General features: G+C 43.8%; 1 protein-coding gene across 1 annotated transcript in view; it reads right to left on the reverse strand.

The window, feature by feature from the left end:
* LOC143974566 (rod cGMP-specific 3',5'-cyclic phosphodiesterase subunit beta-like) overlaps positions 1–14,317 on the reverse strand; it is a 137,631-nt gene that overhangs the window by 102,392 nt on the left and 20,922 nt on the right. Inside the window, exon 2 of the mRNA XM_077476096.1 lies at positions 538–690. Within this exon, the coding sequence (XP_077332222.1) occupies positions 538–690 (153 nt within the window). The remainder of the gene's footprint in view (positions 1–537; positions 691–14,317) is intronic.

Consider the following 14,317-nt stretch of genomic DNA (forward strand, 5'->3'; position numbering starts at 1 on the left):
CCCCCTTTCTCATCTGCCCCACCAATGTACCACCCTGCTCTTCTGTCCCACCACTTTTGTTCGACAATAGATTGCTTATTAACCCTACAAATCGTCATCATAGAATAACAAGGTTTGTTCTTCATATTAACTGAGTTCACCACAAAGTTTTCAAAATTTGAACTTCGAGCAAGATTAATGGAACTGTTTGTGATCCGAAGCTGGGTATATTCGCTCACCCTTATCCAGCAGAAGGCAGTGTCAGTGGCAGCACTGCTGTTGACATCCACTCCCTGCTGAACATATGATAAAACTTTTGGAGATTTTTTCTCTTGCCAAATCATTTTTCAAATTCAGCAAACCTTTATCAGCCCAACAGATGATTAAACTTATTTTCTGTGCACCTTTTTTTTTTTTTTTTAGCATCATTTTAGACATTTGAAACAAAGTCGTTGGTTGAGTGCATGGGTGACCTAACTGTTGTGGGGAAAAACACAAAATGTAATTTAATTTCACATAAAAGATCCAACAATTTTCAGTATGAACTTTAATACTTACATTTTCGTCATATTTCGTAAAGAAAGATCCATCGGTCTTGTTGACTGCCATAATAACAGCAACAACATCTTTGCCATTCATAATTGGTGTAGCCAGTATATTTTTTGTTTTGTACTCTGTAAGCTCATCTGCAAATCTGCTGTAGGTGGTGTCCTGTGCCAAGACAATAAGACAATAAGTAAAATAAATAATTTGTTTTACACATTTAAAAGGGAAATATCATATTACACATGCATTATCTATTTGCCTTTAAAAAGGTTGTCCCTATCTCACTCTGTAGCTAGAGGATGCTCTATGTAGTTAGTCTCATGCCACATACACATGACCGGACTTTCTGGCAGACTAGGTCCGACAGTCTTCCCAACAGACTTTCGGCGGAGTTCCGATAGACCTTCCGAACGAACGGACTTGCCCACACACGAATGGACTAAGTCCATTCGAAAGTCCGTTCGTTTTGAACATGATGATGTAAGACGGGACTAAAAAAGGAAGTTCAAAAGTCAGTAGGCAATAGCTTCCCTTGCGTCGTATTTGGTCCGTCGGACCAGCATACAGATGAACGGTTTTCCCGATAGGACTGAGTTCGTCGGACAGATTTGAAACATATTGTATTTATAGGTCCTTTTGATTTTCTATGTGAAAAACAATCGCATTAGCCCACACATGATCGGATTGTCCAACAGACTGATTCCGTCTGACCTAGTCTGCCGGAAAGTCTGGTCGTGTGTACGTGGCATGAGCCTTCTTCTTCATGCTTTAGCCACCATTCAACACATGTACTGTATTCTGCTGGAGATAAACTGCAAATATGGATCAAGTTATTAACTGCCAGGCTATCTACATTTAAGCTATCTCACTACAACTGTGTAATGCTACCCTCGTAGGCACCGCAGACTTTACTTGGTTCTCTCCCAAACAGTATAAAGGCCACCATCCACCAAGCAACAGTTCCTTCATTGTGAAGGATAAATATAGTGAAGCGCTACCCCTCTACACTACTATTAATAAATTAATAGTAGTGTGAACAGTGCTAAAAACGACTACACTTCAGATACATGATATCATTACAACAGTGGTAATATGCCCTATTCCAAAAAAAAGCCACTCAATAACTGATATGTATTGCCTACCATGGTAATATTAACATACCAACATTTTTACAATGATTAAATGACAAGTGATGTGTGACACCTCCTAGTGATAACACATCGTGTGACAAAGGCTCAAAATGCATGGAATAAATGTGAACAAAGTCCTTAAAACCAACACACGTCTGTGAATCTGATGTTCTCCATAAGCCACCAACTTGTGTCCCATCACAGTTAAAAATATGAGCTCACTTCATCCGAATTTCGGGTATTTTCGTTATTGTTTTAACAAACGATAATGTGCAGAATCTGAAAACCGAAAGATCCGACATAAAAAAATGCTTTATTTTTGTTTTCGTTGCAACAACACGACGCTGACAATAGCAATCTGTGTCCATTGAACCTGTGGTCGAATGTGCCTAACCTTAGCTCTATTAGTTCAAAATTATTCTACATAGAGAGAAAAGATTCAACATTATAGAGACAATAGCAAAAAAGGTTGAATGTGCCTAACCTAACTCTATTAGTCCAAGATTAATCGACATAGAGAGAAAAGATTTGACATGAAGATTCGATGAAGCAGTCGCCACGAGCGGACATTTATGGTCAAATGCTCCGCCCATAGGCTATAGAAGAATTCTAATGTTGGTTGACTAGTAGTAATTATTAATATGTGTAAGGCTGACCACAGGTCAGCCTGTGTTTGTTGGAGGAGTCAGGCTGCATAAAGCCTGCCCTCCTCTGCCTCTTCCCCTTGTGGTTGTAGGCTCTTGTGTGAGCCGACGCGTCATTTCCGGGTTAGGGCAGGTCACGTCGTCACTTCCGGTTCTCGGGTACAGGGGAGCAGCGCGGTCAGCAGCAAGGATCTCGCCGGTTCTCTCCCGGTGGTCGCGGTTCTGGTAGGTGTGGATGGGTGGCGTCTACGGAGGACCTGCATCAGATGCCCCCCTTCCCGCTCAGGTACTGGCCCAGGCTCGGGGGGGTCAGCCTGTTCGCAGGGGGCAAGGTGACTAAGGGGGGGCGTCTTGGGTACAAGCATGCGTGCAGGGATGAAAGGGCAACACCTGTGTCAAGGAGACATTGATTTATGGTTGCCCATGAATGGGAGATTCCCTGAGACCTAGCAGTGATACCTTTTCCATTAGGATATCCAGTGCTGCAAAGTTCCTTCCAGAGAGCTTATCATTTAATGCCCATTTACACTGTCTCTGCTGTTTAAACCGGAATGATTTATGTGATCCCTCTGCTACTGACACAGAGCTTTGTGAGAATTTGGGTCTGTAAGTACTCGTCAAATACCACGGCTGAAAGATAATTAAAGGGCCAGTCCAACTAATGTATGTTATTGCATATTCATTCAGATTCTACTCACTCTCCCGAGTACGATACATATATGATATCCTTGGCCTGCAATTTACGTTTTTATGCTATTACGTTCACTTGCAATTTACGTTCTCATGCAAATTCACATTCTCATGCAATTAACGTGCTCATGCAATTTACGGCTTATGCTATTTACGTTCTCATGCAATTTACTTTCTAATGCTATTTACGTTCTCATGCAATTTACTTTTTTTTTTTTTTACCACTTCAGGGAAATGTTTCCGAGAGACATTTTCAACTTTGCAGTTCAATTTTGTCCCATCTCGTTCTAACATCATAGCGGTCTTTCCTTCTCTTTTTCTTTTTTCTTTTTAACAATCACTTTATTAATTATTTAGATATTTTAAATTGTTTTTACAAAAAATAAAACTGCTCCTATTACTTTACATATTCTTTTGGCAATTTTCTTTCTAATGCAATTTACGTTCTCATGCAATTTACGTGCTCATGCAATTTACAGGTTCTCATGCAATTTACGGTTCTCATGCAATTTACAGGTTCTCATGCAATTTACGGTTCTCATGCAATTTACAGGTTCTCATGCAATTTACAGTTCTCATGCAATTTACAGATTCTCATGCAATTTACGGCTCTCCTGCATTTTTTTTTCATGCCAACCCACGTTTTCCCATGTTTCTCACATCTTTCCACATTAACTGCGTCTTTAACATGTTGCCCACATTTTTTCTATGTTGCTTACATCTTTCCATGTTCTTTCCATTTAATTGATTGTGGTCCCACAATCTTCTCACCTGTATTCCATATCTCACACGTGCACCATTAAACCTTTACTACTACCCACCACATTCTGTGGGTACCTTAGCCCTGAGTGTTCGTTTCCAATTTCCTGTCTTGGTGCTGCAGGTTGCTCTTGCTCGCTTATTCCATACATTAGGGTGGTGTTGTCATTAGGTTCACGTGCATGCGCTGTTGATCTTGTAATTTCTGCACCCACATCCTCATACTTATCAGGTACCAAGGGGTGTTATAGTTTCATGGGATGGCTGTCTGTTTATGTTCTCTGACTCGTTTTTACACAACTAGGTTGTCTATGTTCTGCCACTGCAGGTTACCCATCACGTCTATGGGTTTAACAAATTGAGGTGATCATTTTTAATTGACTTGTTTGGTGGCAAATCTCCTTATCTGTTCTTATGCTGCTCTCATTGCATACAAACTCAGGTTTCTCATGCTAAGTTACGTTCTCATGTTAAGTTATGTTTCTCATGGAATTTTTTTGTTTTCATGCCAACTCATGTTTTCCCATGTTTCTCACGTTTCCCATGTTTATCACGTTTACCATGTTTCTCTCGTTTTCTCATGTTTCTCTCATTTTCTCATGTTACTCACGGTTTCCCATGTTACTTCTCATGTTTCTCTCATTTTTTCTTGTGTTTCTCTCGTATTTTTTAAATGGTTCTCATGTTTACCCATGTTACTCTCCTTTCTCATGTTTCTCATGTTCTCTTGCAATCTGCCTTTCTTATGCAGTTGGTGTTTTTCTTGCAGCCTCAGTTCTCATGCTGTTCATGTTTTGCCAGGTCACGCTACTCACATTTCTCGTTATACATTCCTTTACACAGCAAATTCCTGTCGCAGTCTGCTCACGTTTCTCTTGCAGGTTATGTTCCTCACCCAGTTGTATGTCATTTTCACTCATTTTCACTCAGTTTGTGGTTAATATTTCATCATTGCACACTGGCATATACCCCCAGCAGAAGTCTATGAAGACGAAACGCGTCAGTAGATATGCTAGTCGTGCCATTGGTTTAAACTGCGCTATCCATTTTATTTGTTCAATTGAATGCTATTTTACCACATCTTGGAATGTTGGAAGATACATTTTTTTTTTTTAAACATGAGTTCTTTTTATTGAAAAAATAAACAAGGTATGGTACATACAAAAAAAAAGGACCAATACGGTCTCCATCAAATCACATGATATTCACAGATGCAATCGTCACATACAATGAATGTACACGTTTCACATAGGTCTACAAGTCAGTACATGGTATAAAATGGTTACCGGATTCAGATCATCTCCCCTAGAAATCCACCCACCCCTCCCCTTCCCGTCCCCATTCGCCCATACCCAGCTCTCCTACTAAATCCTATCTGCAGTAGCTAACAGTGCTCCGCAGGGGGCAGATTAAGTTATACATGTAGCAGGGTTTTTAAACCACCTGTCCCAGATCTTCTCATATTTGAAAGGGCATCCCCTGTGCAGGTATATAAGCTTCTTAAAAGGCAAGACACCGTTGATGTCACCAAGCCATTGGGAAATCGTTGGAGGGTCAGGTCTCATCCAGACTCTAGCAATCATTTTTCGAGCAGAAAATAGGGTTTCATGTAAAAATATTTTAGTGTATTTGTTCAAAGCCGTGTCCGGGAAAATACCCAACAGGCACAGCTTTGGCTGAAGTACGGCTGGGGAACCCATCGTATCATGTAGAAACCTCACCACCTGGGACCAGTACGCCTGAATCCTAGGACACTCCCAGAGAAGATGAAAAAAGGTACCAGACGCACTTGCACACATAGGGCAGGTGCCAGGGCACTCGCGCCTGTACCTGGAGACCGTGAGCGGCGTGAGATACGCTTTGTGCGTAATAAAAATTTGAGTTAACCGGTCAGAGAGTCTGGGCGATGCTAATTTACAGGTATCCAGCGCATCACTCCATTCATCATCAGTAATAGGCCCCAGTTCCCCCACCCACCTATTTTTAAGAGAGAAGGCAGCTACAGTCATGGAAGGGAGTGATAACATAGCATAAAACTGTGAAATTAATTTTTTGGGATCTGGGTTTTTAACTGCCGCCATCAGTGGATTGGGGGGTACAGATGGGTCACCTGTAGGGAATTGGGCACGGTAGGCGTGCTGAATCTGCAGATATCTATAATAAAAGTGGTTCGGGAGCCCATATTCCGCCTGTAAAGCGGAGAAGGATTTCAGCTTGCCATTAGTAAGTATGTGAGACATGTAAAATATGCCCTTCCCGCACCATGATCCGCTATCCACAATCCGTCTGAATTCTGGGAGGCACCAATTATACCAAATGGGGGTGTACTCATGCAGGGGTGGGAGGCTCAGCTTAAGAGAGGCAATGCGCCACACCCTCCTGTAATGGTAAAGAAGAGATGTGGCAGACTCCCTCCCTCCTCCCCTCTCCGGCCCCCCAACTATCGCCACCATCGGGTCTAAGGTAGGCCCGATCCAGGACGGGCACAAAAAGCGCAAAAACCTGTCTTTATCCGTTTTATCAACATGGAACATTTGCGACAACTGAGAAGCTATATAATAGACATTAAAGTCCGGCATTGCCAATCCTGCTAGGTCAGTGGGTAGATATAATTTTTGCCATGCTAGTTTGTGTCTACTGTTACCCCACACAAAGGGTTTTAAGAGGGCCTCTATCACCTTAAAATGTTTAAGAACCAGGTAGACGGGGAAGTGCCAAAGCACATATAAAATTTTAGGAAGGAGAATCATCTTGATCAGATTTGTACGCCCCATAACCCCCAGGGGAAGGCGCGCCCAAAGCTGCGTTTTTTGTTTAATCAGGTAAATCAAAGGAGTTATATTAAGTTTAATGTAGTCAGACGGGGATCTGGAAGTCAGGACGCCAAGATATTTAACCGTGTCTACCCTCTGCAAAGGGAGCAGAGCACTGTCCCTAGGGGGCGGGAAACTGTCCAGGGGCAAAATCTGTGACTTGTCCCAGTTAATTTTAAGACCGGAAAACTTACCGAAGTCTTCTATCAGTGTCAAAGCAAGGGGGGAGTGATTGAGTCGAATCATTCAGGTACAATAGGGTATCATCCGCATAAGTGCTAATCTTCTCCACTATTCCACCCCTACCCAAACCCACAATGCCTACGTGTTCACGAATTGCGATAGCGAGTGGCTCTGCCGCCAAAGCATACAGCAAGGGCGACAGAGGACACCCCTGCCTAGTCCCTCTAGACAGAGAAAACCGCTCCGAGGGCCAGCCATTCGCCAAAACCTTGGCCACCGGGTTTTGATAAAGTAGTTGGATCCACCTAATAAACTTAGGCCCTATACCAAACCGAGCCAGGCAATTCCATAGGTATCTCCACTCAACAGAATCAAAAGCCTTGGCGGTGTCCAAGGCGACTATTATCCTGGAACCAGGGTCATCATGGGGAGTCTGGAGATTAATAAACAATCTACGGAGGTTAAACGACGTGTTTCTACCGGGCATGAATCCCGCTTGATCCATATGGATCAGCGAGAGGATTACGTTATTGAGCCGGATGGCAAGAATCTTAGCAAGTATCTTAACATCAACCTGCAAGAGGGAGATAGGGCGATAAGATTCCGGGAGGTGCGGGTCCTTTCCAGGTTTAGGGATTAACACAATAGTCGCTTCTGTAATGGATGGTGGGAGTTCGGCGTTCTGAAATATGGACTCGTAAATTGCTAGAAGCCTAGTAAGTCTATGAAAGTAGAATAAAATTCTATCGGCAAGCCATCTGAGCCCGGGGCCTTGGATGGTGGGAATGTAGCAATTGCTGAGACTATTTCATCCCGAGTCAGGGGTGCCTCCAGCTCAGAGACCTGCGCCTCGGTCAATTGGGGAAACTGCAATCCATTTAGAAAAGATTCCATCAGGGAGGGGTTAGCCGAGGCAGTAGAGGTGTACAGAGAGGTGAAGAAGTCACGAAACATCTGCGTGACCCGTATTGGATCCGTCTCAAGTACACCCTGCGGCGAGCGGAGGGAGATCACCACAGGAGGTCTCTCTTCACCATGAACTAGATAAGCCAATAGTTTCCCCGCTCGCTCACCATGCTCAAACGACCTCTGTCTGAGAAAGAACAATTTCTGTTTGGACTTTTCATAAAGCAATAGGTCAAGTGTTCTGGAACAAAGTCTAATACTATCTGCCTTTTCTGCCGAGGGGTCGCGTACAAAATCCTGTTCCAGCGTCTGTAGAGTATGTGTCGCCTCAGCTACCTTAGCAGCAGAAGCTCGCTTTACCCGGTTAATTTGGGTCTGTAAGGTCATTCTAGCATGAAGTTTAAAAGCTTCCCAAACTACATACGGTCTGGCCGAACCCTCGTTAGTCTCAAAAAAAGCCCGCCACCCCGATTCAAGGTCCCCATCGTCAGGGAGGAGAGTTAACCAAAAAGGATTAAGGCGCCAAGACGTTAGGGGATGAGTGTGCCATAGGGAGAGCGTCATCCAGTAGGGACAGTGGTCAGAGAGCGATCTGGGGTATAGGCCCACGTCATCAAGTCTAGGGAGGAGAGAAGCGGAGAAGAGTATGAGATCTATACGGGACATAGAGTGATGAGTAGCAGAGAAACATGTGAAAACGCGTTGAGTTGGATGCCTAGTGCGCCATGAGTCCATCAAGTGGAAATCGCGGAGAAGTCTGGCAAACCTGGTCAGGGAGGGGCCCGGGGTAGCCCGAGTGGGGCACGCCATCCTATCTAGGGACCTGTCTAACACATTATTAAAGTCCCCCAGCCACACCACGGAGGCAGCGGGATGAAGGGCCATATAGTTAAATCCCTCAGACAGCACTCCAAACTGGAATGGTGGGGGCACATAAAAAGCCATTATAAGAAACATATCACCATGCAGTTTGGCCTTAAGAAATACAAATCTACCCAAGGGGTCGATGACCGAATCCTGGAGTTCAAAATGTGTGTGTTTAGCTATCAGGAGGGAGACACCCCTGGAATGGGTAGTATGAACTGAGTGATACCCCCAGCCTATCCAAGGACGCCAAAGCGCCCTGAGCATAGGACCCTCAGCATGTGTTTCCACTAAGGCCACCACGTCTGCCTTCATTTTTTTGAGCTGCCCAAAAACTGCTGACCGCTTAATAGGGTCCCCCAATCCCCTCACGTTCCAGGTAAGGAATTTCAGTGTGGCCATGGGTGTTTATCAATCAATGGTGAGACTCCAGGAGACAGATCAACCCACAAAAACAGAGCAGCCACTGCCTGCCCACCCCGAATAAAGGGAGGCCCCACCCCTCCAACCAGACATACATTGTACCATAGAAAACAGTAATAAGAAAACTCAAGAAGAAAAACAACAAAAACCTGTGTACCCCAGAAAAACCATACACCCCCCCTCCCCGCCTTGCACTGACCCCAATTAGTGCGGGCATTGACCCCAAACCGCCAACAGGGCATAAACAATGTCCAACTCGGACAGGAACAACCCCGCGACTGGGAATCACCCATATAGACAGGAGAAGAAAAAAGCAACATGTTATGCCGGTTGTTCCAATCCGAGAGGAACATAGTGAAACTTCGGGCGAAACTTCGCTGTATTATGTGACACTATAGGACTGCGCTCACAGATCAGAGTGAGCTTGTTGGTTATTTGGTCCCCTCCGCCGGCCAGGAGGACACACAAAAAAAGAAAAAAGAAAAAGAGAAAGAAAAAAAAAGGGAAAAAAAGGGGGCATACATTTCCATAATAAGTAGTCAAACAACCAAAGATAAAGTTTCAACATAGGCACATAGGTGAGGGTAGCTGTAGCGCACAGTGAGATAACACTTGGCCAATGCCTGTTTGCAGAAGACACCAGGCCAGAGTAAGGAGTTCCAGCACAGACGGGGTAGGGGAACCTGTCCACAGTCTCTCAGGTAGGAGTATGATCCGGTGCAAAGTGGGTCCAGGCGGACAGGTGCCCCGTCACAACAGGCCCGCTCCAGCCATATGTGTATTCCAATGAGAATGTTAAGTCACATGAAGCAAAACGGAGACAGTCAACAGCACAACAGTTTAGGTCTGAAAGTAGTGTGCCTAGTAGGAAGAACTGACAGGCCATGGCATGGTCAGTGAAAAGGTGTATAAACACGGCCCCAATCCAGGGAAACTGGTACAGTAGGAAGTGTGTAAGTGGAAAAAAAAAGGGCATTGTCATCTTTGCACATATACTCATCTGTCCGCATCCCGACGCTCAAGCCACGACAGCACTGTTTCAGGATCCTCAAAGAAGTGGGCCCGGTCCGTGCCTTCCACACGCAGACGAGCAGGAAATAACATGGCATACTTTATATTCTTGATGCGCAGGCGTCTCTTCACTTCCATAAAACTTTTGCGTTTTTTCTGAACTTCAGAGGAGAAATCAGGGAAAACTGCCACGGTTTTGTTTTCAATAGGAATATTCCCCTTTTCCCTGCTAAGCCGTAGAAGGGTGTCTCTGTCCCTAAAATTCAGGAATTTGGCAATAAAAGTACGGGGGGGCGCCCCCGGGGGGGGGGGAGGCTTGCCTGACAACCTATGTGCGCGTTCCACTGCAAACATGGGGGAGAATGAGTCCCTGCCATAGGTGTCCACAAGTAACTTTTCCAAATAAGTTGGGGGGTCTCTGCCCTCCACCCCTCTGGCAGGCCTATGAAACGCAGGTTACATCTGCGAATTCTGTTCTCAATGTCATCCTGCTTCTGAAGGATTTGATGTACTTGGTGCTGCATGGCCTCTGAGGAGATCTGAAGGGGGGGGAGGGAGTCCTCTACATTACTCAGGCGGGTTTCAGCTTCAGTGACCCTCTCCCTAAACTTCTGAAAGTCTTGCCGAACCAGCGATATATCTACCTTTACCTCCTCAATCCTGGCTGTGAGGTTAGTCTGGCAGTTCGTTACCGCTTCCTGGCAGGCCGTAATGGCATCGAGGAGCCTGTTCGTATCTGCGCTCCGCGCGTCCTCCTCCCCCTGCATGGCGGCGCCATCTTGGTCTGCGGGGCCTGGTCCTTCATGCCGGTATTGTGACAGTTTGGCGGCCGCTGCACTGTTCCGCTTCGTCGGCGACATGTGCCCCACGGTTGTCCGGTCAGCGGTGTGGTTAAAACGGAGGAAAAAAAGGTGATCTGTGTCTCAGGATAGGTATTCAGGATGTATGGCCGGCGGAGCTCAGCTCACATGCGTCCTATCTCATGCCGCTCCAGGCCACGCCCCCCTGGAAGATACATTTTGTCAATAAATTCTCATTCATTGGTTGGATTTACACTATGTGGAGGCCCTTTTTTCTTCCTTCCCATATTGCAGAAAATTGATATTGATACTGGGAGGTCTGTTGAGGTGTTTAGTGGTCCCGTCGGAGAGATGAGAGTCTAGCATCTACTGAAGAGAGCTGCTTGAGTCCTGTCTCCAGGGGGAACACTCCATCGATGCGGATTTAACCGTCTACATCTGTTTTTTGGTGTTACAAGTCTGCTTGACTCACAACCAACGGTTTGTGAGTCCACCATTGTTGGTAAGAGTACCCTATTCTTGTTTTATTGCATGAAGGTATCCTCCAGAATGCTGGCTCCATTTTAGAATTAAGAAGCTATGCAGAGATCTGGATAAAGTAACAACATTTTTATACTTACCTTTATGAACTGCATTTGCTACGGACTTTATAAGCCATTGATACATTTTTGTTGTTTATTACTTTTATATATTATACGCAATTCATGGTATTTTCCTTATTGACACCATTAGTGTCAGTATTTTTACATATGTCTTTTCAAAGACGGGTGTTCTACCTGTAAGAATTTATATCCTAGTGCTATTTTTATAGTTCCTTCTCTGTCTTACATTTCAGAGTCCATGTGATTCCTTTTATTGTTTGATATCACTGTTTACTTTTACTCACAATTTTTTGTATTTCTTTCATTGGGTATTATTGCTTACGTGAAATCTTTGCGACTATAAATTAGAGTGTTATATTATCTAAAACACATGTCGCATCCAGAGTTATTTCCTGTGATGCATTGGTGAATTTAGACACATTATTAGCGCTATACTTTTATACACAAGTCTTGGGAGCAGTTGTTATCCAGGTCAAGCAGTGGTTATTGGGTACTTCGCTTCTATCCCTCCTTCTCCGGCCAGGGGGTCGGAGCACGGTAGCTCACCCTCTCTCAACTACCAGTATGGACAACGGCATTGGCAAGGTCTTTACATCACCGCTCCTCAGCAACCTTTATACCTAGTATTATATTACAAAAAATAATAAAATACAAAACACGAATGATTTTTTCTTTGATGGTTTTCAAGTCTCTTTTCCTTTCAAACACCTTCATATATACTGCTATCTTCATGCATCTTGTTTTTTTTGTTTGGTTTTATTTCATTTGATTCAATGTATTTAATTTAATTTAATTTAGTTTAATTTAGTTGAATTTGATTAAATTTAATTTAATTTAGTTTAATTTGATTCAATTTAATTTGATTTAATTTAATTTGATTTCATTAATTTAATTTAATTTAATTTAGTTTAATTTGATTTCATTTAATTCAATTTAGTTTAATTTGATTTGATTTAATTAATTTAATTTTTATTTTCATTTTCTATTATTTTTCATTTAATTTTTATTTACCATTTTTCATTCCTTTTATCTTCATTATTTTTTTCTCTCGCTCTGTACCATGTCCCCCTTCTTTTGGCCTCGGCTGAGGCGGAGAGATTGCCCGGCAAACAAAGCCGCTAGGGAATTTTTTTTCTCCCATGGCGGGATTTATGGAGATAGCAGCCGGCATATCTCACACCGGCTGCCCCCCATCTTGCGACTCCACCCAACGACACACCAAGCTTCCCCAGCAGAGAGCGCATGTCCGCTGGGGAAGCTTGGTGTGTCGGTGGGTGGAGTGGGCGGGGCCCTGCTCCGGCACGTGTTGGTCCGCATGCGCGCTGTGGACGGGGCCATGCTCACATTGCTCAGGGGGCGTGCCGGCTTGGGACCCAGTCTCTCCTCCCTCTCCATCAGCTGCCGCAATCAGCTGTGCACCAGCTGATTGGAGAGACGCTTGCTTTTAAGCTCCAGATGAAATGTTCGCCAGCATTCCATGGCTGATTGCTGTGGGATGCTGAATGGACGTTCTGGTGGCTTTTCCATGTTTTCTCTCCAAGGTGTAAATGGATAGAAAACTGGCTAAAAGACAGAATTCAGAGAGTAGTGGTTAATGATTCTTACTCTGAATGGTCTAAGGTTACCAGTGGTGTATCCCAAGGATCAGTGCTGGGACAATTACTTTTTAATATCTTTATAAATGATATTCGGTCTGGGATCAAAAGTAACATTTCCGCCTTTGCAGATGACACCAAGCTATGCAGTGGAATAACACCCTTACAGGATGTCTCCAATTTACAAGCCAACCTCAATGCTCTGTCTAATTGGGCGACTATGTGGCAGATGAGGTTTAATGTTGAGAAATGTAAAGTTATGCACTTGGGGGCTAAGAATATGCATGCATCATACATGCTAGGGGGGGTACAACTGGGGGAATCCATAGTGGAGAAGGATTTGGGGGTTTTGGTAGATCATAAGCTCAATAATAGCATGCAATGCCAAGCTGCGGTTTCCAAAGCGAGCAAAGTCCTTTCCTGTATTAAGAGAAGTATGGACTCCAGAGAGAGAGATATAATTTTGCCCCTGTTCAAATCATAAGTAAGACCTCATCTGGAATATGCAGTTCAGTTTTGGGCACCAGTTCTCAAAAAGAATATTGGGGAACTGGAGAAAGTGCAGAGAAGGGCAACCAAACTGATAAGAGGCATGGAGGAACTCAGCTATGAGGAAAGATTAGAGGAACTGAATTTATTCACTCTTGATAAGCGGAGATCAGCATGTACAAATATATAAGGGGTCCATATAGTGAACTTGGTGTCGAGTTATTCACTTTACAGTCAACAAAGAAGACAAGGGGGTACTCTTTAGGTCTAGAGGAAAAGAGATTTCATCTCCAAATACGGAAAGGTTTCTTCATAGTAAGAGCTGTGAAAATGTGGAATAGACTGCCTGCAGAGGCGGTTCTGGCCAGCTCAGTGGATTGCTTTAAGAAGGGCCTGGATTATTTCCTAAGTGTACATAACTGGGTACTAACATTTATAGGTAAAGTTGATCTGGGGAAAATCCGATTGCCTCTCGGGGATCAGGAAGGAATTTTTTCCCCTGCTTTAGCAAATTGGATCATGCTCTGCTGGGGTTTTTTGCCTTCCTCTGGATCAACTGTGGGTATAGAATTGGGTATATGGGATTGTATGATATTATTATTATTATTTTTTATTTTTTTTGTAGTTGAACTGGATGGACTTGTGTCTTTTTTCAACCTGACTAACTATGTAACTATGTAACTATGTAACTATGTAATCTTTTTCAGTCCTTCACTTTTTACCACTTTTGCTGCGCTGGCTTTCTGCTGGGTCCCACGCCTATTGATATTGCATATTTACTCTTTTAGATTTACTAAATTACCCCATCTTGGAGACTGGGTTTTCTCTAGCTGCCTGCTTATTGCATTAAGGGCCCTACTTTGCAAGTATCTATTTGCTTAAT

Source organism: Lithobates pipiens, unplaced genomic scaffold (assembly GCF_037356315.1).
Source record: "Lithobates pipiens isolate NorthernLeopardFrog02 unplaced genomic scaffold, aLitPip1_a1.2 Scaffold_13, whole genome shotgun sequence".
Classification (NCBI taxonomy): domain Eukaryota; kingdom Metazoa; phylum Chordata; class Amphibia; order Anura; family Ranidae; genus Lithobates; species Lithobates pipiens.